Below are 22885 nucleotides of genomic sequence, written 5' to 3' on the forward strand. Positions count from 1 at the left end.
TCATCTTTCCGAAAAGGTTTCATTTTCACGAAACATAATGGCTTTCACATGCGATTAATACAAATTATATGTATAGTGGGTTGCCTATGTAGTGGTATGAAACATTACATGCAGACGCAAGAATGCACAGTTCTTGTCCGTCGTCTCACTGTGTCAGCGTAACGCCGTAACGTAGGTAAGTACTTACCGCGCGCAAGGAGGCTCCTGGCGATGAAGGAGTACACACTCCAGCGAACTCTCGCATAACGCGCCGCGGCCGAAGAGAAGAGAATGCGTTTTGCGCAATCGAAGCCAGAGCAAGAAGCGAATAAATAATACACGTTGCGAATATGCTCGCAAGATACTTTTGTGAAACCGCCGTGCGCCCGAAACCTTAAATATTACCTTGCCAAGATTTATGGCTAACATTTGCTATTCGTAGACTTATGATTCGGTGTAGTTATAGACAAAAGTCGGCGCTATTTTGTTGATATCATCATTTGTGTGAATTTAAAGTGGTCATTGACGTATGTATAATACTCGAATACATCCTGTCAATGCACTTGAAATTTGCAAGCGAATAAAATAATTTGCGTTTATTAAAAATGTGTTAACTTTTGAGATAGGCCGGAATTAGATACCGGATGTTTTTCACACCATTCACAAATTCCATCAAAATATGTCATTGTTATATTCAAATTTAAATAAAAATTAAATATTCCAGGAATTTAATAAAATGATTTCTTTGTCACAAAGAATTTTTAAATTTTCCACTTTATGAACATTATAATTGCAAATTTCGCAATTAAAGTTATTTGTTTTTAGGCAAAAAAAGAAAACGATATTAAAATTTAATGCATGGTTATAGTTTCAGTTGCAACACCTTTTGCGACGCAAATTGGTAGCCTATTAAAACACAGATTGCATCATAACTTATAGTTTTAAGATGGCTAATTCAAAGTGCAATCGTAAAGTCATCGTAATAACTTCCTTTCTAAGAATCCCGCGTCGTTGCGGTTATAAACACAATCAAGGCAACAAAACGCGCAGATTTGAGGAAAATTTCAACGAATTTCTACATTATACAATGTACAACTTCTAGAAAATGTAATTTTTTGTTAATTTAACTTTAATTACACCTGATATCAATAAATAATAATTACTAGAGTTTATCCAGCAAACAACACAGTGGTTATTATGCACTGTACTGTATTAAGTAATACATATTTTATTATGATATGTTTACATCGACAGCAGCGATGCATGTTGTGCAAAAATGGAATATAATACATTTTAATACAGTAATACACGATTGCGTTTAGTGTATTTTTTATGTTTTATGCGCTTGCATCACAAATTGAGTTATAATTCAAGTATTGATGGATCAATTTTATAAAAAAAGGCATATTTAACTGCTTTATTAACGCAGCGCGAAGATTTATCTCTGTTTGTTTTTGGTGATGGATGCCAGTGGAGTTTATGTATCATGTGTAAAGTCGGTGAAACGTAATGAAAGGGCATACGCGGTAGCCTTGGCCTCATTTTACAAAACACCGTTCATATTACATATTATTCGCACGTTGTTAGTACTCGTACTCCAATTGCTTATCCACAGGTACTTCCCAACTCAGTATATGGATGAAAGTATTAGTAGGTAGTAACAAAGGAAGTTAATCAAATGTTTTTATCAAATGATTTTATGATTCCAGTAAGTATAATCTGATTTTCTATTGTAATTAAAAGATTAATTCCTTCTTAAGCTACGCACCGCACCGCGTATCGAAAGTCATTCTCGGTTGGGTAATCACGCAATGCATCGTAAAAGCCAATGGAACCAGCGAATCGTGTTGAGACGATGAAAAAGTGAGCATGGTGGATGATTTATCGTCTTCTTCTTGGGCTGCGCTTGTTTCGGTTTTGGTGCGCGCTTTCTGCATCACTTCCATCCACACTGTATGAAAGCATGAATATTGTTCAGCGATACAACAAGTTTTAGAGCATCTCAGACACATTCACTTCCTAAAACGACGTAACTCTGTAATAAATTACGTCGTAGTTAAGAATTTATTCAAATATGATATTCGCTTACATAAAACGCAAGACTTTATTGACGTGTTGTTTGTTTCAGCTTGGAGTGGAACTACCAAGGGACGAAAACTGCTTCTCAGGCGAGAAACTTCTTACCACACTAAAAGCCAGCTAGATATTCACGTCCGTGTGTACTTAATGTGTATAATGTGACAATGTAACAATATGTTCACCTCTAGGGCACGTGCTCTTAACGTGCACTTCATTCTGGTTTCTAAAAATAGAAATCTTCAGGTTGGTACTTGCTTTAGACCTTAATTCTCAAGTCGCGCACACAAAAAAAACACCATACACTTAAGAAATCTTAAAAAATCGCAAATATATGATTTCTTTATATTTTTTTAAATTGCAACGTTAAAAAATACATTTTTCACTTGCATACCCAGACAATACGACGAATAGTTTCGACAAGAGTTGTTAACTTGTTGTTGTACTTGCATAAAATAATTTTCTGGATATTAAATAATAAAATGTTCGACGAAAATTATATTTATGAAAAGTGTATGTGCACAATTGTAAAGATTGATGCATAAAATTGTGGTTTGCGGTTGATTGTGTTGATTGTTTTGCTTAATATAAAATTTTTTAAATTGTTATACATTAAATTAACATAATATTCGAATTTGGTATTTTAAATCCCATTTTATTATCAAACATTCGTGATAATTTGCATCTCATTAGATTTAAATGCGCTCGCTGTTATGTAATCAGTTGGAGAAGTTTATTTTTAGATTAATAAACCGAATGCGAATAAATTAAACCACCTGCGGCACCGAATTAAAACTTCGTTTTCACCGAAAACTAATGCGCACTCGTTTCTTCGGCTAATGCGTCGTGTTTCATTTCGCTGGGTTTTTTTTTTAATAAACAAACAAATTCGAAGCGAACGTGACTAGCGCCTCGACTCTCGATTAAAAGCATAATCAAGTAACGTAATATATCAAGGCCACCAATTTAATCACGACCTTGAACTTTCTTTTTCTCGTTTTCGTCGCGTTCTTGATATTTGTCTGCGCTGCGCTACTCTGACGGATTATTATTATTCTTTCATTCTTCGACTTCGACTGTGGTTAGTTAAACTTTGCTATCTAAACATGCGCCTCCGGTGGAACATAATCCATTTGATGTTTGATGTAATATTAAAGGCACATTCGTTTTGTGTGTTATTGTTGTTCTGTATCGGATTCAGCGTGCGGTAAGAATCGGGCGTGGCCGTTTGTTTACAATGTTTACACATACTTGAGGAGCATGATTTACATTCGAATCCGCAATGATAAATCAGTAACTGGACCGGATCTCTTAGTTGCGCATTAAAATTCTGCGTAGAACTCTGAACAACACAATGTGCCGTGTCACGCAACAAAGGACAAGACTTTAGAATGACTTAGTCGGTTTTATTTTTTGTTTTTTTCATGTGCAACCAGTACTTTTATATCAAAAAAGAGAAAAAATGTTTTTGAATTAACAAAAATATTATTTTTTTATGACTAATACACGAAAACGCTGGAATTTTATTTTGAAATTTTTGTAAATTAAAAAAAAATAAGATTACGTATATAGAAACATAATGTGATGTTATTGTCCACTAATTAGTCTTAATAGTTTCGTATAAATTCATGAATCACCGTGCAATGTGCGCACGGTTGTGATTGGACTCGTCAAACACATAAATAAATACATTCACCGTACGTACGGACAAATTTGGTCAACTTAATGAAGCAATAAATACCAACTATGTGTATATTGACATCCACTGCTGCAGTACGAAGAAGATTAAAATAAAATAGCACAATCAATCATACATATTTCGATGGTAATGAAAGAATCAACGTTTTTTTCTTCTTTTCTCGGCTTTCGTATATAATATTAGTTGTGTAACTTGTAGCTATTCCCGTATGGGCATACCACACGTATACAAATGACACATCGTTTTGTACTTACCTTCTATTTATATTTACTGCCCATCTTCTTTGGTGCGGGGTCCATAGGTCAGATAGAAAGTAACGCATTCAATTTAATCGTCGCGCGATACGATGTAAAAGTTGCAGGACTTGTATTAGTATGTAATATTTAATTCGGATTTGAGTTTCACAGTTTCAGAATCGACATCTTTGATGAACACTCAAATTGATGAAACCGCATCCAATCTGCAATGGGGAGGAGTGGCTTCAAACGTTTACCAAATCCTTTTACTTTTTACCTTTTACCTATCATTCAACTATGGATACTTTTGAACAATATTTTATTTTGTTTTCTCTGAGATTGCGTAATGTGATTTTTTTTGTTGCAAATTGGACGCATCTAAATATTGTCTAGACGTACATATTTGCATCTGAACTTTCCGAGCATGACTTATATAATACCACACTGTATCCAGTATTGCACATTATCATTAAGTAATAACGCCGAATGCATATAATTGAATTAAAAACGCGTTGTCATTTGATCAATTTTTATGCGCGATCTTTCACGATTTCTTTGCGAAATATGAGCGTTATGAAATCGGTAATTAATTTTTGAAAGAAAATAAACGTGATGCTGGCTGACGCTTGTATGTGAAGGTGTTTTTTTTGTTCGTAAATAATTTTTAGCGACATTGGCTGCATTGGCGTCTGCGAATGGGCAAACAGCTCGACGACTCGAACGAAAGAACGAAAGATAACATATTAGGCGACAGGACAGGTGAGAGGAAATCTCATGGTCGTCGAGTGTCCGCGAGGTTAACCTCCTGCAACTGTACCAAACACCACGACCATCAGCCTGCTTGCCAGGTATCATGCTCTTGTTCTTCATTCGCCGCAAACTCGAATTTTCTTACTTTTACTCTTTTTTACGGCGTTACTTAATATTAAATTGATGTATTCAGATGTAATGCATGTCTAAAAATAGGGTTTTTAATTCCTGATAGGATTCATTGCATATTTTATACAGATTAGATTAGATTCTTAGAAAAAATTTAATTCTGGAATAAATATTTTAGAATAAAATAGAATAAATTGGTAAATATGAACTTAACGCGACATCTATGTGCGTTACGTCGAACTATTTTCTTGCTGCTGCATAGAAATTTCATTTTATTTATGTAACAAAATAAGAATTTAATAATTTTTGTAAATTAGGTTCGACTCAACATTGTTAAAGATTATTAACTTATTAATAAGTTAATTTAAACTGAAAAATTCAATGTTTTTTAATAAAATGTTTAATTTCTTGTTTCCTGCAGTAAAATACAATGCAGACAGATGTCGCTAGCAGTATCAAAACGTGCTTTAATTCCAGCGATGATTCCTGCGCACATATAGCGACATTCCATCGTGGCGCGGAGGACACCCGAAGCAGTAACATGCGCACAAAGAATCGTTTCCTCGTCGGTGCGTTTGCGTTCTGCGTGGTGCTCAGTGCGGAGCGGCCGATATAGGTGTGGATTGTTGGGATCGCGCTTCGTGTCCCACGTACGTGGTGTGTGCGTTGCGTGCAGCGGCGTGTGATGTCCCAGCGAGAATCGTGCTTGTTTTTTGTTTAATTCTTGCCGGATTCGGTGCCCAGACAAGACAACGATATACCGGACAGCAGGATTCGAAGGTATACACATTCATTTACCGTTGATACATTTCTTGACATTTCCCAATCATGATATATCATTGAACGCGCGCCTGCGAAGGTAGATACCAAGCGGAGAGAAACAAAATATCCCGGAATTCAATACCTGAGCAAAATGCAGGAACCGGAGGAGAAGCTCAGTGTGGAATTATTGACCTTGCCCTTGTGCCTCAACTTTAGCTGCACCTTTTTTTCTTTATATTCAAACAACAAAATCATTACAGTATTACACCATTGCCTCTGTCAACATTGTGACAGTGTTATCAGCGTTTGTGCAAACATATGCGTAATGTCCGTTGGTGTTGAGTGCTCATTTTACTTAGTAAATATTCCAATTGTTTAAATTTCAATATAATTTCAATAGCAACATATTAAATTCTCGCATCATTTGTGTACAAACTAACAAACAAGTATAAACCTATCACTTCATAATAAAATTGTCTTATCTTATCGCTGTTTGTGTTAGTCACTGGCATAAATACCGTCTATGTATTGATTGTAGACAATTCTAACAATTCTTATTCATTACGGAATGACAGCATTATAGTTTATTGCAAAATGGTGCGTGGAATAATGGAAAGTTGAAGAATATATCATTGTCTACTATAGTAATTAGTAGATGACAGTGCGCATTGTTGTTTCGGGAATATTTGCGCTTGTTGTAGGTCATTTTTTGCGCATCTAATCAGATAGTAGGTATAAAAAACGGTCCAGGGATTAGGTGCGGTGGTGCAGAATAGGGCGAGGTTGGTAGTGAAATGCAATTTCATGCGGGTTGTGGGCGATTTCATATTTGACGTATAAATATAAATAGAAAACCGGTTATTGAATGACATAAGCATTAAGCATCAAGTTGTTACATCAATAAATGCCTGCTCCGCGCAAATATTAGATGTTTCATTGAATTTTTCAATTCTCGAAATGATTACCTATTATTCCGGACTAAAACTATTAGTTAAAGGCTTTTAATTGGTCGCTGCATGCATTGTGTGTCCTTATACTGTCGAGTGTTGTGTTAATAATGCATGCTTTAATACGCACCCAGTGCGCGCACGGAAATTTTACTACCTGCTCAAACATACACAAAGTTTCAGTTAATACTGATAATAGCATTGTAGTTTATCGTGATAGTGAGGCCCGAAGGTGTACATTTTGCATATTCATTTCTGTAATCTCTTCAAAATAAATATTCGCTAATGATGTTAACTTTAAATACATATTTAACTACTGTTTAATTGATAACTTCCCGAACGTCGAAAGTTGGAGTTGTGGCATCATTAAAATAAGTTTAAGTCTTAACTCACATAACTTATCGAAGTTATCTTTACTTTGAACTTAATAATACTCAGTTATAAATTTTGAGTGAGGTAATGAGTGGTTTTTTGGTTGCTAATTTAGTTGAATCGTTGCCAATGTTACCCAGTAACCCCTAGTTTTTATCACTGGGGCTGGTGGCGGTCCGTTTGCCAAAATGTGTCACTGAAAGGAAAGCGCACAAGTGCTTAACCTCCGAGGATCACCGATTATGGGGTCAGTAGCGACAAAAAGTTGGCACTATTTCGGCACAATGACATGATGTAACTTCCAAGTTTTAACCAGAGGCTATTTTTAGCTTTGATACCAAAGTGGGATTAAAAACTACTAATTCTGGTTCAACAACCTGCTGTTGTCTCTTGAATAAAGCATAGTATCGGCGCATTCAATTACTGGGTCACCCAACTAACTGGTTTCCTGTTTATAGTTAATTTTATTGAATTAAAACACATTAATAATACTTTCGTGTTTCGTAAAAGTGGTTTCTGCGACATTAATTCAATATTTCACTAGATGAAATATGAAATTCAGCATTCAAGTCCAGCTGTCCTCCAGTGTGTTTTCCTCGAGTCGATATGGACTATAGGAATATAGAAATGTATCTTTTTCTCTCCTGTTCCGTGTTGACGTCATAGTCACAGGTCCATGCTCCAGTAAAATCGTGACGCAATGACGGTATCGGCGCGGAGAGGGGCAGCGGGGTGCCGAAAGCAGAACAGGAGCAGTGGCAGGATAGGAGCAACGGGCAACACTAAATAGGAACGAAAATACTAGGGGTGAGCGGCGACGGCGCGAGAGGAACGCTCCGCGGCAGCGGATGTGCGGCGACATGGAACACCGATGAACGGATAGTGACCCACTTTCGGGTTCACGGGAGTCTACGGAGAGTAGAAGGACCATTCACGTGCTGATATGAAGCGTCCGCGGCCTTGCACACTCTCAAAGTGCTTGTCTGTTTGTGTTGCACAAGCACAAGGTATGCCAATACCAACTTTGCCAATCATGGCTATCGCTATCGATGATGCATCATTATTATATTCTACGAGTACTTGGGCTTCTATTACGGCTCATTTGGTCGTAATCTAAAAGGACACCTGGTGATTCAAACTTTGTCTTCTGTTACCACTGCGATTTAATGGTTTAGATGCGTTTTCCCCCACCACATTTTGCGGGTAGTCCAGCAGTACTGCAGTGTTACGTTTAGTTTTAGCCAATTTCTCTATTTCTGATACAATTTTCGCCCTTGGATGTCAAAAATTCTCTTATATTGTAGATTAGTAAATTTATTTTCATTTATTTACGCATTTTATAAAATAAAACGCATTAAACATGTTTATCCATGCATAATATTTACAAATTGAATAACATGCACAACTCATTCGCTTGCAAGTATGTAATTGCATTAAAGTGGTCCTTATCAACAAAATGGATACACACATAATAATTTAGTCATTATAATGATTCATTAGTAAGCAATTTCGTTGCCTCCACTCTGTAAATGTAGAAATTTTGAGTTCTAAGTTGTTCACCACCACTGTAAACAAAAAACAGTGGAAAAACACGGCAATTAAGTTTCTCGCGTCGACAAACAAAGTCATATAAGTTTTAAGCGAATCATTTTATCGTTAAAGATTTTATCACCAGTTCAGAGCAACGTTTTTGTTTCAACTTTAAAGTTAAAGTACAAATGCGTAAATAGAATATAATCAGTTAAAAATAACTTTGCATCAATTAATTTTCTTGCATTTGTGTTTACATGTGTGCAATTTTCAATGTTACTCAAGGGTTATCCAGTTATTCATCAAGGAATTTCTAATGACGCATTTGAAAAGTGTTTTAAACTAAAAAAAGTGATACTTTTAGTTCGTAATGATATTTTATTTCCAACCTAGTGTTAACATTAACAGCTTTCTTTGCTAATGACTTTGTATATTAATATTCCTGTATAAAGTGATTGACATTAATGGCGTCATGGCGCTAAATTAATACAAAAGGTTTTGTACTCCCAAGGTATTATTCAAAGTTGCTCCAAAGAAAGGCCTACCTATGCTTTTTTGATATGTGAGAGTAAACACAATATTTCTTTGTCTTGAATTCGTGCACCGCTTGAGGGGTGCCTGGTGTATGCACGGAAAAGAGGTCCCCATAAACAATTCATCGACTCAGTACGCGGTGGCGTCGACGTGCGTTAGCGAATGGGCTCGATCAATTCGTCCAGACTTCTTTCTGTTTGTCCATCGTCGCTGGTGGCGCAATGCCATTTTGTATTTACACGCTGCCAATTGATTTCAATCATACACTCAATTTATTCCATTTATGTCCGCTAAGGTGGCCATAAAAAATCTAAACCCTTAATGCCAGCCGTTATCATTATACTAATACATTTTTTTTGTTGTTGTGCTGCAGGTAGATGTAACGCCAGCACATAATATCGTCAAGAACGTGGAGCGCAGCTAAGGAAAAGGAAAAAAACACACGATATGAGGATCATAATGAATCAGGAACCGTTGGGGGTGGCTCATGATATTGTCTCCGTTGGTAACTTACGGCGGTGGAGCGATGTGTCACCATCGCACCATTTCACCGATTACAGTAACATCGGCGAAGCGCCCAAACACACGCAGCCGCCGTTCGCATACGATGCGGAAATCAATCACAAGATCGTATTATGGTGAGTACTTTGTAATTACCAATCATTTGACTTTGACTAGTCTTTAATGTAATCTAATTTCACTCATTCAGGACTGGGGACATATCGTCGCTGCAAGTCGACGCCATTGTGAATTCGACGAACGAGTCTATGAATGATAGCAACCCCGTCAGCGACCGGATATTCCAACGTGCCGGATCCGGCTTGAAGGAGGAAATTAGCCTTGATATCAGAGGTTCGTAATGACACCACTGTCATTATGTCATAAGCATAATCCTTTGCTACTACTAGTTTAAGTTATAACTGAGACTCGGCTAAAAATAGTCTATGGTAATCCATAATATCATGATTTAATTTATTAAATTTGATATTTGCTGTGACCTATTTTCGAGTTTGTGCTTGTAAAGCACGCAGTCGATTGCATAAACCTTCATGACGTGATATGATATGATATTATATTGTTTCACGCAGAATGTCGAACCGGCGAGGTAAAAGTGACGCAAGGACATGCACTGCCAGCACGATACGTCATTCACACCGTAGGTCCGAAATACAATACGAAATATCAGACGGCCGCTGAAAACACATTACATACATGTTATAGGTAAGTACAGAGGTGATTACGTGTGAATACGTCAATAAACATCACACTTTGTCTTAAAATTAGAAATGGTGTTTGTTTCTTTTTTTCTATCACCGGCTATTTTTAACCACATGTGACGAAATTATGTTTTATGAGCCTCCTGCACAGGTGCATGCATGTTTAAGTAGGCTACTTAACAATTCCGCGCGTAAATGAAGAAAATGTCGGATGAATGAACGTGATACGCGGCGTGAGCCTTGAGAAATGCCATTCAAGCCGCATCTGTTGTGTGGTGATGTACTTTCGACGTTAAGCTGCCGGTGGATACTTATTTATTCATCGATGCTTAATGATTTTCCTGCTTAACAGGAAACTTCAACGCGGATTTCAACTGCCAATATAATTTCCATCACGATGCGTTACCGAAAAGCATGATATTCCAAAAATAGCACAGACGCACGGTTTCCACCACGTTTTTACGTCTGCGCATCAATAAGTTGCATGTGCTTGGATCTAAAAATAAATGATCTCCAACACATTGAGTAGTAAACAGTCGTTTTTCTTTCATTTTCAGAAACGTTCTCCAGAAATCAAGAGAACTTGGCCTGCATTCGATAGCGCTGTGCGTCGTCAATTCGGTGAAGCGAAATTATCCTCCGGACGAAGGCGCACATATAGCTTTACGTATGTATTTATTTTCTTGTCTCTGCTTGTGTTTCGGTTAATATTGGATTAAGCATCCATGAAGCCTAGGAAAGATAATTCAATTAAGCGATTGCTGGACGAAAAAAAGTAATGAGTTATTGTCGGGTTTTATTGTTGCAGGCACAGTGAGACGTTTTCTCGAGCACTACGGCAGCTCGTTGGACACGGTCGTGTTCGTTGTTGACAATTCCGAATACGGTATCTACGAAGTTCTACTGCCACTTTACTTCCCACGCTCTAAGCACGAAGCGGACGCCGCACGTTGGCAGCTGCCCGCCGATATTGGCGGCTTGGACGGCGAACCCATGATTCCCGACAGGCAAATCAGGATTATCGATAATCCACAGCACACACTACATGGTAAACTATCCTTATTGTAATGTTGGTTGCATACGGCAGAGCAGCATACGCACATTATTCAATTTACCCAATCCGTTTTACACTCAGAAGCGAGTCCGTATTAACACGACCGCGTTAATTGCAGCTTTATTAGTTTGGTTTTACAGCAAGCGTCTGGTTGGCGTTAATTATGCTTGTTGCCTTTATGATAAGGCATCCATTTTGTTGCCTGCTAGTTTTACTACCGCAAGATGTTTGTCGTACTCGGTGGATGCGTTGTAATATAAGTTATTCGCGATACTTCTTCGTCCTTTGTCTGTGTTTAATTCGGAAGAAGGCATGATAAACGAATCTTTTGAATATTCATGTAAGTAGTTGAATAATCGTGCTTTTAAAATTTTCATTATTAATTGGCGTTTTTCCTTGGGTGACATTATCGAAGATATGCAGTTGAAACATTCAATTCAGGGTTTGGAGCAGTTTCGAACTGACAAGGCATTGAAAACGTATTAACGATTTATTGGGTAATTGACGGTTGGTTGCGTTTCAGGTCGGATAAGTAGGACAAGTCATTTTATATAGGGTGGTTTCAATGCAGCTCTTGTTGTAATTACATCCTTGAATAATAAAAATGTAAAGAAACGCGAGAATTCATATTCGTTCGAAACATACGCTCCGTTTGCCATTGGTATACGTGCTATTTATATTTGAATTGTTTACCTCGTTGCATTTGCCCCTTTGGCCCATTTTCAATTCCTGTTTGTGGAATCTTTTGTGTTTACTTGGAACAATTACATTCGATATTTCGTGTTTTGTCCTTACGTGATGGACACTCGGTTTGGTATTCATTGAGTTCACTATAAATACACACGATATCAAGTTGAAGCACGCCGTACACCGCCGCCATAGCAACATTCATTACTAATTCAATTGATTTTGCCGTTTTCACGTTTTCCTTCGCCGCCATTTGGATGTGGCGCGCACAGCCGACGAGGAGGAATCGATAGATCTATCGAGCCAGTTGGATTCGGCGGTGAGTCTCGCCGACCATGCATTCAGTCAAATGCAAGGTGATCTCGACCAGCAGCGGCTGTTGGGCGAACGGACTTATAATGATCCACTCGCCGATATTATGGTGAAGGAGATCCAACATCAAGAACGGTGAGTCTCCATCACAGATTAGTTATTATCACTTTTGTGCCATCATATTTGTGTTTGTATGACGACAGCAGTGACGTCAAAATGTAGGTGTCCCACAGGCAATTAATCACGTTTTACGATTATAATTGAGTGCACATGTTTATTGTTTCTCATTAAAAAGTTATAACAAGCTTATCACAGGTTTTTGCTGATATTAGTGTTGTTTTAGGCACGTAAAATATTAAATTTTGATGAAAACGAGGGTGAAGATGATGAAACTGCGTCTTAATTTTATGACAGCCATTTTGCTTTTAATTAGTCGTGCGTAAATGTGCACTCGTTAGTTAGTTAAGACATTTATGCTGTTTGTACTGATTGACGCACGGTCATAAATTTACTTTGTGTCGAGCTTACGTGATATTCTATTAGGTGAAGTTTCCTTATGCGCACTTAGACGATGGCGCCGCCAATGTTATCACGAGATCACAGTCCCAACGCAAAGAGACAATTGCATCCACGCACGAAAAGCGTAACAAAGTTATAACGCGTTAGACATTGTCCGATGTGGTATTCATCGTGGCCGGGCAAAAGTTGCGCGCATTGACGCGTTTCGTATCTTATTCAAATTCAAAGGACCACAAAGCGAGGACACCCCTCTCCGAAGTCGCAATAAGCGGTGTGGTGCGCGGTGGCATTCGCAAAACTTTTTATTTCGATTATAACACTGCGGCACGCCACGCGAACAGAGCACGAATCAAAACAAGGAATATCGGCTAAAACGCGAACGCGCAACAAGCTGTTGGCAATTATAATGTTGCCACAATTGTGCATTCGATGTTGCCGGCAGCGCGTCGCCTAAAGAATCCGCTCGAAATTTGGATGTAACGCGTTAATTTCCAATTATTGATCATTTCGGTTAAGAGTTGCGTGTGAGTTTGAAAAAAAGTGGAGCATAGACAACTTTGCGCTCTTTTAATACCCAAAAAAGTTTGTACCATGAAAGTTTAGCGTACCTTAAATATGGCCTCATCAGACTTGGGCGTTTTGGCTAGTTTCGTTAAGTTTTTTCGATATCCTGCGAAAGAAGAAGATACGCAAATGGAAATATTGATCGAAGACAGGTAATTGCATTTTCATTTTTAGACAAAAACACGCCCCAGACGAATATAAACAAGTTTACTTAATAAAAATATGCAAAGTTTACACAAGCCTTTATTTATTAATTGAGAATTAAAACATGTGACATTTTAAATTAATTTATACGGATTAATTTTTGCTGCTGGCGTGCTTGTGCTACGATTGCATTGCGTAACTATTGTTGTTATTTCTTCATGAGCAGTGGCGCAGTTACAATTGAAATTATGTTTCCTTTAACGGTGAGATTAAATCGATTTCCGTTTTTGGTCGAACCGTGCTGCTGGGTTTACATAACCAGAATCACCTGCCGTCGTGATAATTTTTCTCATATTGTTGCTCAATTATGAGAGCGTTGACGAATGCCAGACATAAATCGCATCCACATCAGCGATGGAACTGTGAACCGTAGCGGTGGGATTTGCTACATGTTCATCAACGTTGTAATGATCATCGCGAACATGATGTAGACATGCATTTCAGCATTATTTAGCAAATAATTTCATTGGTTTTGGCATTGAGCGGCTAATCATTAACATTAATGTTTGTTTTTTGTTTGCAGGTATGAACGGTTGTTACGGCGTGCAAGAACGGAAGATTTAAGCGAGGTGTCTGGCATTGGATGTTTATATCAAAGTGGTGTGGATCGTCTAGGAAGACCCGTGGTGGTATTCGTCGGAAAATGGTTTCCATTCAATAAGATTAATTTAGAAAAGGTAATGAATATTAATTTTATCCACTTGAATTCTGTATTTATACAAATATACGTTTTAGGCTTTATTGTATTTGATATCATTGTTGGATCCGATCGTGAAAGGCGATTACGTGATAGCATATTTCCACACGTTAACGTCGAACAGTAATTATCCTTCGTTCTCGTGGTTGAAAGATGTTTACAATGTCTTGCCGTACAAGTACAAGAAGAATTTGAAAGCGTTCTACATTATACATCCAACATTTTGGACTAAGGTAAATGATTATATAGATATTTATAGTCTACACGAAACTAGTTTGACCTGTTTAACGGAAAAAAATTGATTAATCGATGATGTATTTATCTTGTCTAGCAATCTTGATTTGTTTGTGTCTTGTAGATGATGACTTGGTGGTTTACAACGTTTATGGCGCCAGCCATTAAACAAAAGGTGCATAGTTTACCGGGGGTTGAGTATCTGTATTCGGTAATGTCACCAGACCAACTCGAGATACCAGCTTACATCACAGAATATGACATGACGGTACCAAACTTTTAATTAAAATAATTGAGAATGTCTTGTATTGAATATTTGTTTTGTAGATAAACGGTTTGCGATATTTTCAACCTAGCCCCACGTAAATGATCATCACGCCATGTAGGCAGCGAACATCTAAACCAACAACATGTCGGCCATCCCCATCGATGCGGAACGGAACGAATTAATGAATAAATTGTAAAAAAACAAAACCAATGGAACATTCAAGTATGACTCTCAGTGATAACATTGCAATATTATTAATTCGATTCGATTCACGTTAACATAATTAATCATTACTAACTAATTACCCAATTATTTAGCTAGGTATGTAAGAATTAAAGAATAGTGCTGAAAAGCCGTGCGCTGTGCCAAGCCTCTCGTAACAAAGTGTCGCCCGTTGTCGTGAAATTCTATGTAACATTAAAACCACAATCAGGATGTACCCGCAACAAATCTCGGAAGGCTAATCCTTACAAATTAAGTGACTTATTACGAGAACTCCACTGCTGACACAAAAACATCTACGTATATGTTCAAGTTTGAATCTAATAGATGCGAAGATTGCTGGAGATATGATGCAGAGCTTATTTGATCTAATAATAAAGTAAAGAGATTATACAAACGTGTGGAGATTGTTCATGAGATTATTCAATTATTAAATACGTGGATAGAATACATTCCCATTGTTGGCACTGTTATCACGTTATATAAATACATATAAATATATATAAATGAATATGCGCAAGAAACGTTTATTGTAGAAACTATTGAAATTAATCGTGTATCATGTTCAAATTCAAAGGGACAGGAAGAACTGCGAACCATTCATGCGCAACATTTGTAATAAGTTAATATATAACTAATTAAGTGATCCTGCGGCAAGCCACAATCCGTAAGTTGTAATTAAAACGCGAATATCGATTCTAGTTTGCAATAAAACAGGCGCAGAGTATTGTATTATTATTATTATTATTATTATTATTGTGTAGATGTGTTTTGATTGTTTCTAATGATGTATACGTAAAGTATTAAAAACATTTGTTATATCCGCAGATTGTTATGCAAATGAAACTTTCCAAAACAAAGCGGAAAGGACTCCATTTATTGAGCACTGATTGTCACATGTTTGATCAAATGTACATTTATAGCATTTAACATATTCATGAATAACCAAAAAACTACTAATACCAAAAAAAAAAAACATACTAAAAAGTAAAAGTACTTATGAATCCTGTGAGACGAAGATATATTTTAAATAATGAAAACTTGACGTTTTTCTTTACGATGAAGCGTAGGTTTAGTAGTATTGTTGTATTTGCAAACCATTATTATAGCCAAGTTTGTAGAGTGAAGCTTAGATCTTTATCTGATTGTATAACACCACCATCCTATTAAAAACAAATGCCCTTATCAATAAAACCTTAAATGTGATGACTAGATTCACCTGCGTCTTAAAGTTATTCTTCATAGAGCCGGCGCAATATTCCGGTTGGCTTATTGTCTATAAACGCAGGTTTTCTTTAAATGATAATTCATCTACTTATGAGCGTGCCCGAGCAATACTTCGAAAAAATCTATCAATTGTTATCGATATGCAAAAATTTTATCATTTTTATTACAAAGCTGTGTACTGGAACAATCAATCGATAAATATGCGTCAAACAATAGGCAAACAGTTCGCAAACTAAAGCGCTAGATTTGTAAAGTATATTGTTCATTGTGAAACGAATCATTAGGAGATATCGAGTAGATGCACCCAATATGCAATCTACTTTGACATATATTGTGGAATACTACGAAATTGTTAATAACTATAATTTTGTAAAACTTTATCAGATTTAATCAAAATGAAGTGATAGTTGTAAAAGGACGCTTAATCTAAAAGGGATTATGAAAGATTGATAAAGAAATTATTGTATATTTAAGTGCGACAAACTGAACGGCGAAATAAATATGTTATTCCCCACTTTTATTGTGTTCACGATTGTCAATCGTAAAGACGAAGGAGAAATAATTGCGCTACAACGTCCGAGGAACCCAAACTGATTTATCGACTTGATTTAAAATTTAATTTATTCTGTTTCTCTATATATATATATATATATCAATTTCCTTTCTCTCTTTCTTTATATATTCTAAATTAATTGACATGGATATGTACATTAATATTAAAAAATATCCAATCCTACAATTATCTACCTGGTGTCCCCAACTAGATGTTTACGTCGGCTGGCAATTCACTTTCCGCCTTAGTCGGTAGTGCGCACTGGTATCGTGGGCACGTGTTTTGTTTGTGAGTCTCTTTTCATAGTTATTAATCGCGTTTCTTGAGGTGTTAACGTGATAGATAGTGGCAACAACAATGAATTTCTGCGAGTGTGGCTTACAGTTATTGAATTGTCGCGCATGGAATCGGATATTCAGTGACTTATCCTAATATTTCTAACTGCTGTCGGATACCGTCCACCTGGTAATATGTCGAATTGGTATTATATACATCTGATAGAGAATTTGGCACTTTTAACCACGTTTTTAGACCTTTTACCCCACATATTTTCATTATTTTAATATCTTATTTGATGAAGAATTTCCTAATTTTTATAATCTACATCTTGTTATCGCATTCACCGCGCGGAATGCAACGCATGAGATTGCCAAGTGCTGTTGTTGCAATCTCCGCACGCCGCATGCAGCATATTCTAGTTTAGTTTAGATCGCAAATATCGTGCTTATCGCAATTCGTGCACAAGGTCGTGTGACATCGACGCGCCGGCTTTGCGCATCTATTGCTTTTACCTGTGAGGTTCGCGCAGCAGGTACAGATTCTTATTGTGAACTGTCGTATCGTTGTTTGTGCAGTTTCGGTAAACGGTATCGATGGATTGCAGTCAGTATCGTGCCGGACTCTGGCGTATCTAGACGTATTTCGCGCATCGCGTATCGGTTTCTCGCCCTTCTATTTTCAAAATTTGCATTATATTCGGTCATCACTCGACTTAGTTGTAATGTGCGTCTGCAGTGTTTTGTTAATGATTAATTGTGCGTTTGATGTTTAATTTCAAATTATAATGCTGCGGTTTTATTGTCGGTTATTGTGTGACGTGGTCGGTCGCTAGATCAACTGGAAACAGATTCGTGCTTTAGTAAGTAACTTTTATCTGACCATTGCGATACTCAGCACAGAAAGTTTGTTTTCTATTGTATACAATGTTTTTGTTTTAACTTATATATTGACTTGTTGAGGCACTTACATGTTGAAACTCTATAATTATCGTAAAATAAAAGGATTTAACGATTATGTTTTCTTTTAAATTCAGAACTTGCCGTACCCTTGCAATTCGATGAGGACTGCATTGGTAAGTTTGTAATTAAGTAATATTATTTTGTTAAATAATTTAAAGCCTTTCAGCACTATGATGCATACTGATTAAATCCGTTCCAATACTCACCAGCATCGAAAAAATTCAATAACCGACGGACCACTAACGCACAAATGAAGATACAAGTTTTGTGATCATTTCACGCACAAATCATCGTTAGAAAAGCACTAAACACGTGTATTGTTAAGTGTTAATATTTATGCCGATTTTTATCGATAAATTGCAATGCAATTAATTTAATTGCAATGTAAGAAAGAAAAGTGCCGAGCCGCGTGCAGGTAAGAACTGACTAAAACGTGCGAACGTTTGTAGCGCGAGCGTAGCATGGAGCTGGTTCAAGGCGATAAAAAAGTTGTTTATACACAAACCCCGATAAGCAGGTAGAGATGAACACCAAACAAACCTGCAATGCATCTACTATTTAGAACAACTGTTGAACTATTTAAATATTTTTAGAGTCGTTTTATTAATTTTGAAATCACAACGATTCTAAAGAAGTTTTCACTTCAAAAATGAGACCCGAATTAGAACGTTACCAACGACTTTGTTTGACTAGTCGCGAGTTACACATCGAATATAATTATACTGGCACTTTTAATCTATCAGTTCTTACACATAGAATCTTATAGTAATGAGTACGAGTTCAGGTCGCGGCGTGGCGGATATGGGAATGCGACGCATTAACAAGATGTGTCATCCCTGCGTTACCATCGGTATATTTCACAAGTCCCTGCGCCACATACTTGCCGCGGCAACGAATCACCTTACCATCAAAATTCTCACCGAAGAGCCGGGCGGCGGCAGCGCCGGCTATATGTTAGTATCTCGGGCGCACGCTGTAATATCGCCGGGATTTCCACCTGGGATGCGCGCCCCAGAACGTGTGTGCATCTTCGTGAGCTAGCGCGTACGCACCCTTGGCGAAACTTTTCCAATTAACTATAATAACTATTCACTAAAACGGCGATAACATTAAATTACCGCTCGAGCCGTCTGTAGTCTAGTCGGTTATTAGTGCATTAAGTTACGTTCGGGGCAAACCCCAAGATTTTCCCATCGATTTACTCCAATTAATTTCGCACATCAAATGGTATATATAAAAGAGTCGAAACGTTAAACGTACCATAATAAATTATTGGCAATTAATTTCGCAAAAATACGTTCGCTTGAAATCGCATTAAATGATAATTCATAACGAGGGTAACTTGAACCCAATCCCATAATAAAATTGTAATAATAACCGAGTACAAGTGTAGACAGATTTATGGAACTAATTAATTGGATTAACACTACTTCACGCAGGCTACCACTTAATAATATCAACTAGGTGCCAGCGCTGTAGTTGCTTGTAGGTAGTTAGCGAGTGAATTAATTAAGAGTACCATGGGAGCTTGCCGGAAACTCGAGGAGCCGTGAGGAATTGCGCTGCGTCTGCACATCTTAAAGTCCACGCGGAGACAATAAGACATTGCTATTATTATTATTATTATTCACGCGTAAAAATTTATTATCTTAAAGACTTAAATAGTCTTAGACAATTAATACGTGTGCATGTTCTCCGTCACTAATGCACTGTTGCGATGAGCCTGCAATATCAATGTGCTTAAGAGAATTACCAGCTTAAAAGCATTGACGTGTTGGCGGTCAAGCGTCGCCCGTCGCTGATACGCTCACCTGCCGGCTGTAAATCAACATATAAAACGTGGTATTAACCGGTCAGTAAGCCCGATCAATTAGTCCATTAGTCAATAATTCATAATGCTGGGCTCGTCGTAACCGATTAGCGCCGTCGGCGATATGTCCATTTCGGTCCTGATTAATGGGCAAATCATTTGAAAACGCCATATTCAATTATGTCCCACGACTATGTATTTCGTAGGCCGCTCCGGTGTCACAATATTCAAATTGGCGATATTAATTTATCGAAGTAGCTGCAACTGATGTCGGAAGGGATGATTTCTGGTAAGACTTCGAGAATTGGAATTTTTCAAAAATTCAATGTCGTTAATTTTCCTTGGAAGTTATCTGATCTGTTGTCGGAGCGTAAAATGATTAATTTGAACAAGGGCATCAAGTTTCCATTATGTAATGTTGGTTAATGAGTTCCTCGTGGCGCATGGACTCATTCGGGGTGGGCTTGATAACATACTGATGTCTTTTTTCATCTGGTTGCGACTCTAATACACTTTTATAATTTTGGTGAGATGATAAGTAATAACCAGCGTCGCGTGCGGCATTAATCAAGTTTTTGAGAGTTTCGATTCTCGTTTTGATGTTCAGTTTCCCCTTGAACTTCAAAGCGACAGTTTCCTTTCCTTGCGAGCACTCCGCTGATAGCATTATAATGTCGCTGGCAAAAGTGGCAAACAGTTCCGAGTACATCGCGCGTCTCCACAGGCGCTTTCTGCCCGTCTACGTTCTCTACAAATTGACTGGGATGCTGCCGATGCAGATCTCCGGGCGGCTGCTGGTCCGCCGCTCCGACATCTACTACACCATCTTCTACTTCGTCGTCTACGCGTGCCTCTGCGTCTATTCGCGCGCGACCTTTCCGGAGCAGCCGACCAACGTGTCGAGCCGCGCAACCTCGTCATCCTGTGGGTGACGACCATCGTTGCCTGCCAAATGCTGATAATCGTCTTCTCCTTCCGCTACCGCGGGGCGCTCGTCACCGGCCTGAACAATATCGCCCGACTGGACATCGACATGCAGGAGCTGCGCATTGGCTCCGACGAGCTGACACACCCAACATGTGGATGATCGTCTTCCTGCTGGGTTCGGTGGTGGCGCGCTCCGCCATCGTGCCCCTAATCGTCGACTTAAACTATCCGCAAAAATGCACCACGTTCATTGCGACGCTGGCGAAAACCATGTGCAAATATCAATTCGCGATGCTCATCACGTTCGTCACCATGCGCTTCCAAAAGATAAACGGGGCCTTGACGGAATTAATGCATCCGGGCCGCGGGGACGATGTCAAGGAGGAGGCGACACGTCGCGCACGATTGCAGCGACTAACACGGGTGCACTTTAAATTGTGCAACGTGTGTAAGAATATTCACGACGCCCTGTCGTTCACGCTTTTGTTGTCCATGATCCAAACAGCCGTGGACATTTTCCAGCACACGTTCTACTTGTACTTGGCGCTGACGAAGAGTTGCGAGGGATGCGGGTTCCTGCATTATTTGTGTCCGCTTTTATGGCTGCTGGATGAGGGTGTGGAGACCATCAACTTGGTCAGGGCCTGCGAGAATGTGACCGCTGAGGTAAGAACTTAAACTCCCACTGGACGACCAGAGATTTGATCCAATTATCGAAATTCGTGAGAAATGAGATTGAAATGTTTAAGGTGGATAGAATCGGGCCGCTTTTACACAAGTTGCGTCGGTTCGTGAGTGACGCATGCGCTAAGGATATTTATTCCTATTCGATTGAATGTCTTCATCAACGCGTCAAATTCGACATGGCTGGATTTGTCGTCCTGGACTACAACCTGCTCTACGTGGTATAAAATTGTCTCGTTGATATTTTCTCATATCACATCAACTTCTCCTTGCAGTTCTTTCAAGTTTTCTCGACGTATTTTATTATCAGCATTCAATTCTTCGAGACACATCTCAGTGACAAGCGCGGCAATGCAACTCAGACCGTGCTCGGCAATTTATCGTAACCATTGAAAAGCTTTCCGAATGGTTGATTGGACGCGTGGTGGCATGGTGGCAAGCAAGAGCAATCAATAGGAGACACACTTACACCGAGGCCGGCGGTCTGTTTTTCATTAGTTTCCGTACGCTTCACGTCCTCAAACGTGCGTTTCATACTTTATTGGCCCGACTATCGGTTTACAATGGGAATGACCGTGCGGCGCGCATGAAGCAACTAGTGACAGCCGCAGAGGGCCCCGCATGCCACATGCACAATTTGATTTGAATTTATGTCGCAATTTGCAATTGTGCCTGCGAGTTTATTGAGCACCGAGCGCACCTGTGCCGATTATGAGCGCCGCCAGCGGGGCGGCGGCGATGGAGTGGCGTTGGCGAGGCATTATTACCATCATTCGCAGTAAAAAGGGAAATAGGACAACCGTGAAGCAAGCGATTCGAACGCGGGCGCGCGCCGAGCCTAACTAAAACAAACTTGGGACCGAAACGGTTACCGGTTACAAGTTTCGATCGTATCTGCACATTCGACGCGCTCGCTATCTGCCCCACAATCAGGGTCGAATTTTACGCGATATTAATTGCGCCGAGCTTGTTTATCGCTGGAAAGTTGCGGGGGCGCGCGCTCGCGAAACTGTTACGACTGTTTCACTTGCGAGAACTTTGCGGTGGCAATCGTCGCAGCCATTGTGTGCGCGCGCGGCTGAAGATCATCGAAAACCTCATAATTCGGCACTGTTTTGCACTCCAGTATTGATTTCGGCGGTGCATAACTTTATATTATTCGCAAATTTGCTGTAATAAGTTCTATCATTCTTCGCTATCGCAATCACGCGCAAATGAGACGGCAATTTTTGAACAAGGAGCTGAATTGCTTTCGGGTAACCAGCATTTGCGGAGAGAGTGATTTTAACATAATTGTAGTTTTCTATGTGGGTCACTGAGCACACTTCTTGGCCCTGCCATAATTCATTCAGGTTTGTGTAAGCAAAAAATGTATTTTTAGCAAGAAGGGATGCAGATAAATATGAGTAATGATTTGTCTAACTTGTCAAATGACACTTGAAAGTTAAATTTAC

At 38.7% G+C, this 22885-nt stretch overlaps 2 protein-coding genes and 1 long non-coding RNA gene across 3 annotated transcripts; all 3 read left to right on the plus strand.

The window, feature by feature from the left end:
- The first annotated feature begins 904 nt into the window (after nt 1-904).
- Nucleotides 905-2827, plus strand: LOC135790384 (uncharacterized). Its single transcript, XR_010547745.1, has 2 exons — nt 905-1687; nt 2108-2827. It is a non-coding gene; the product is annotated as an uncharacterized lncRNA (long non-coding RNA).
- Nucleotides 2828-5399: 2572 nt separating this feature from the next.
- Gdap2 (ganglioside induced differentiation associated protein 2) lies at nt 5400-16733 on the plus strand. The gene is made up of 11 exons (XM_065300346.1): nt 5400-5649; nt 9388-9652; nt 9724-9866; nt 10103-10235; nt 10789-10898; nt 11040-11279; nt 12245-12419; nt 14095-14248; nt 14307-14501; nt 14627-14770; nt 14830-16733. Exons 2-11 carry the CDS (start codon nt 9462-9464, stop codon nt 14866-14868), a joined length of 1524 nt encoding a protein of 507 aa, XP_065156418.1. The 5' UTR covers nt 5400-5649; nt 9388-9461; the 3' UTR covers nt 14869-16733.
- Nucleotides 16734-20897: 4164 nt separating this feature from the next.
- LOC135790930 (uncharacterized) lies at nt 20898-21817 on the plus strand. The gene is made up of 3 exons (XM_065301213.1): nt 20898-21413; nt 21497-21652; nt 21707-21817. Exons 1-3 carry the CDS (start codon nt 20898-20900, stop codon nt 21815-21817), a joined length of 783 nt encoding a protein of 260 aa, XP_065157285.1.
- The last annotated feature ends 1068 nt before the right edge of the window (nt 21818-22885 follow it).

This window comes from Atheta coriaria, unplaced genomic scaffold (assembly GCF_025399875.1).
Source record: "Atheta coriaria isolate IRGN ID8LTWV9N9 unplaced genomic scaffold, Caltech_Dcor_3.1 hic_scaffold_4_pilon, whole genome shotgun sequence".
NCBI lineage: Eukaryota > Metazoa > Arthropoda > Insecta > Coleoptera > Staphylinidae > Dalotia > Dalotia coriaria.

What these genes read in the sequence shown, in the direction of transcription:
- Gdap2 (XM_065300346.1), top strand. Translation starts at nt 9,462, where the DNA reads ATGAGGATCATAATGAATCAGGAACCGTTGGGGGTGGCTCATGATATT. An exon ending in AATCACAAGATCGTATTATG is followed by an intron (nt 9,653 to 9,723) that starts GTGAGTACTTTG and finishes TCACTCATTCAG; the next exon opens with GACTGGGGACATATCGTCGC. An exon ending in ATAAGATTAATTTAGAAAAG is followed by an intron (nt 14,249 to 14,306) that starts GTAATGAATATT and finishes TATACGTTTTAG; the next exon opens with GCTTTATTGTATTTGATATC.
- LOC135790930 (XM_065301213.1), top strand. Translation starts at nt 20,898, where the DNA reads ATGTGGATGATCGTCTTCCTGCTGGGTTCGGTGGTGGCGCGCTCCGCC. An exon ending in GCGAGAATGTGACCGCTGAG is followed by an intron (nt 21,414 to 21,496) that starts GTAAGAACTTAA and finishes GAAATGTTTAAG; the next exon opens with GTGGATAGAATCGGGCCGCT. An exon ending in ACTACAACCTGCTCTACGTG is followed by an intron (nt 21,653 to 21,706) that starts GTATAAAATTGT and finishes TTCTCCTTGCAG; the next exon opens with TTCTTTCAAGTTTTCTCGAC.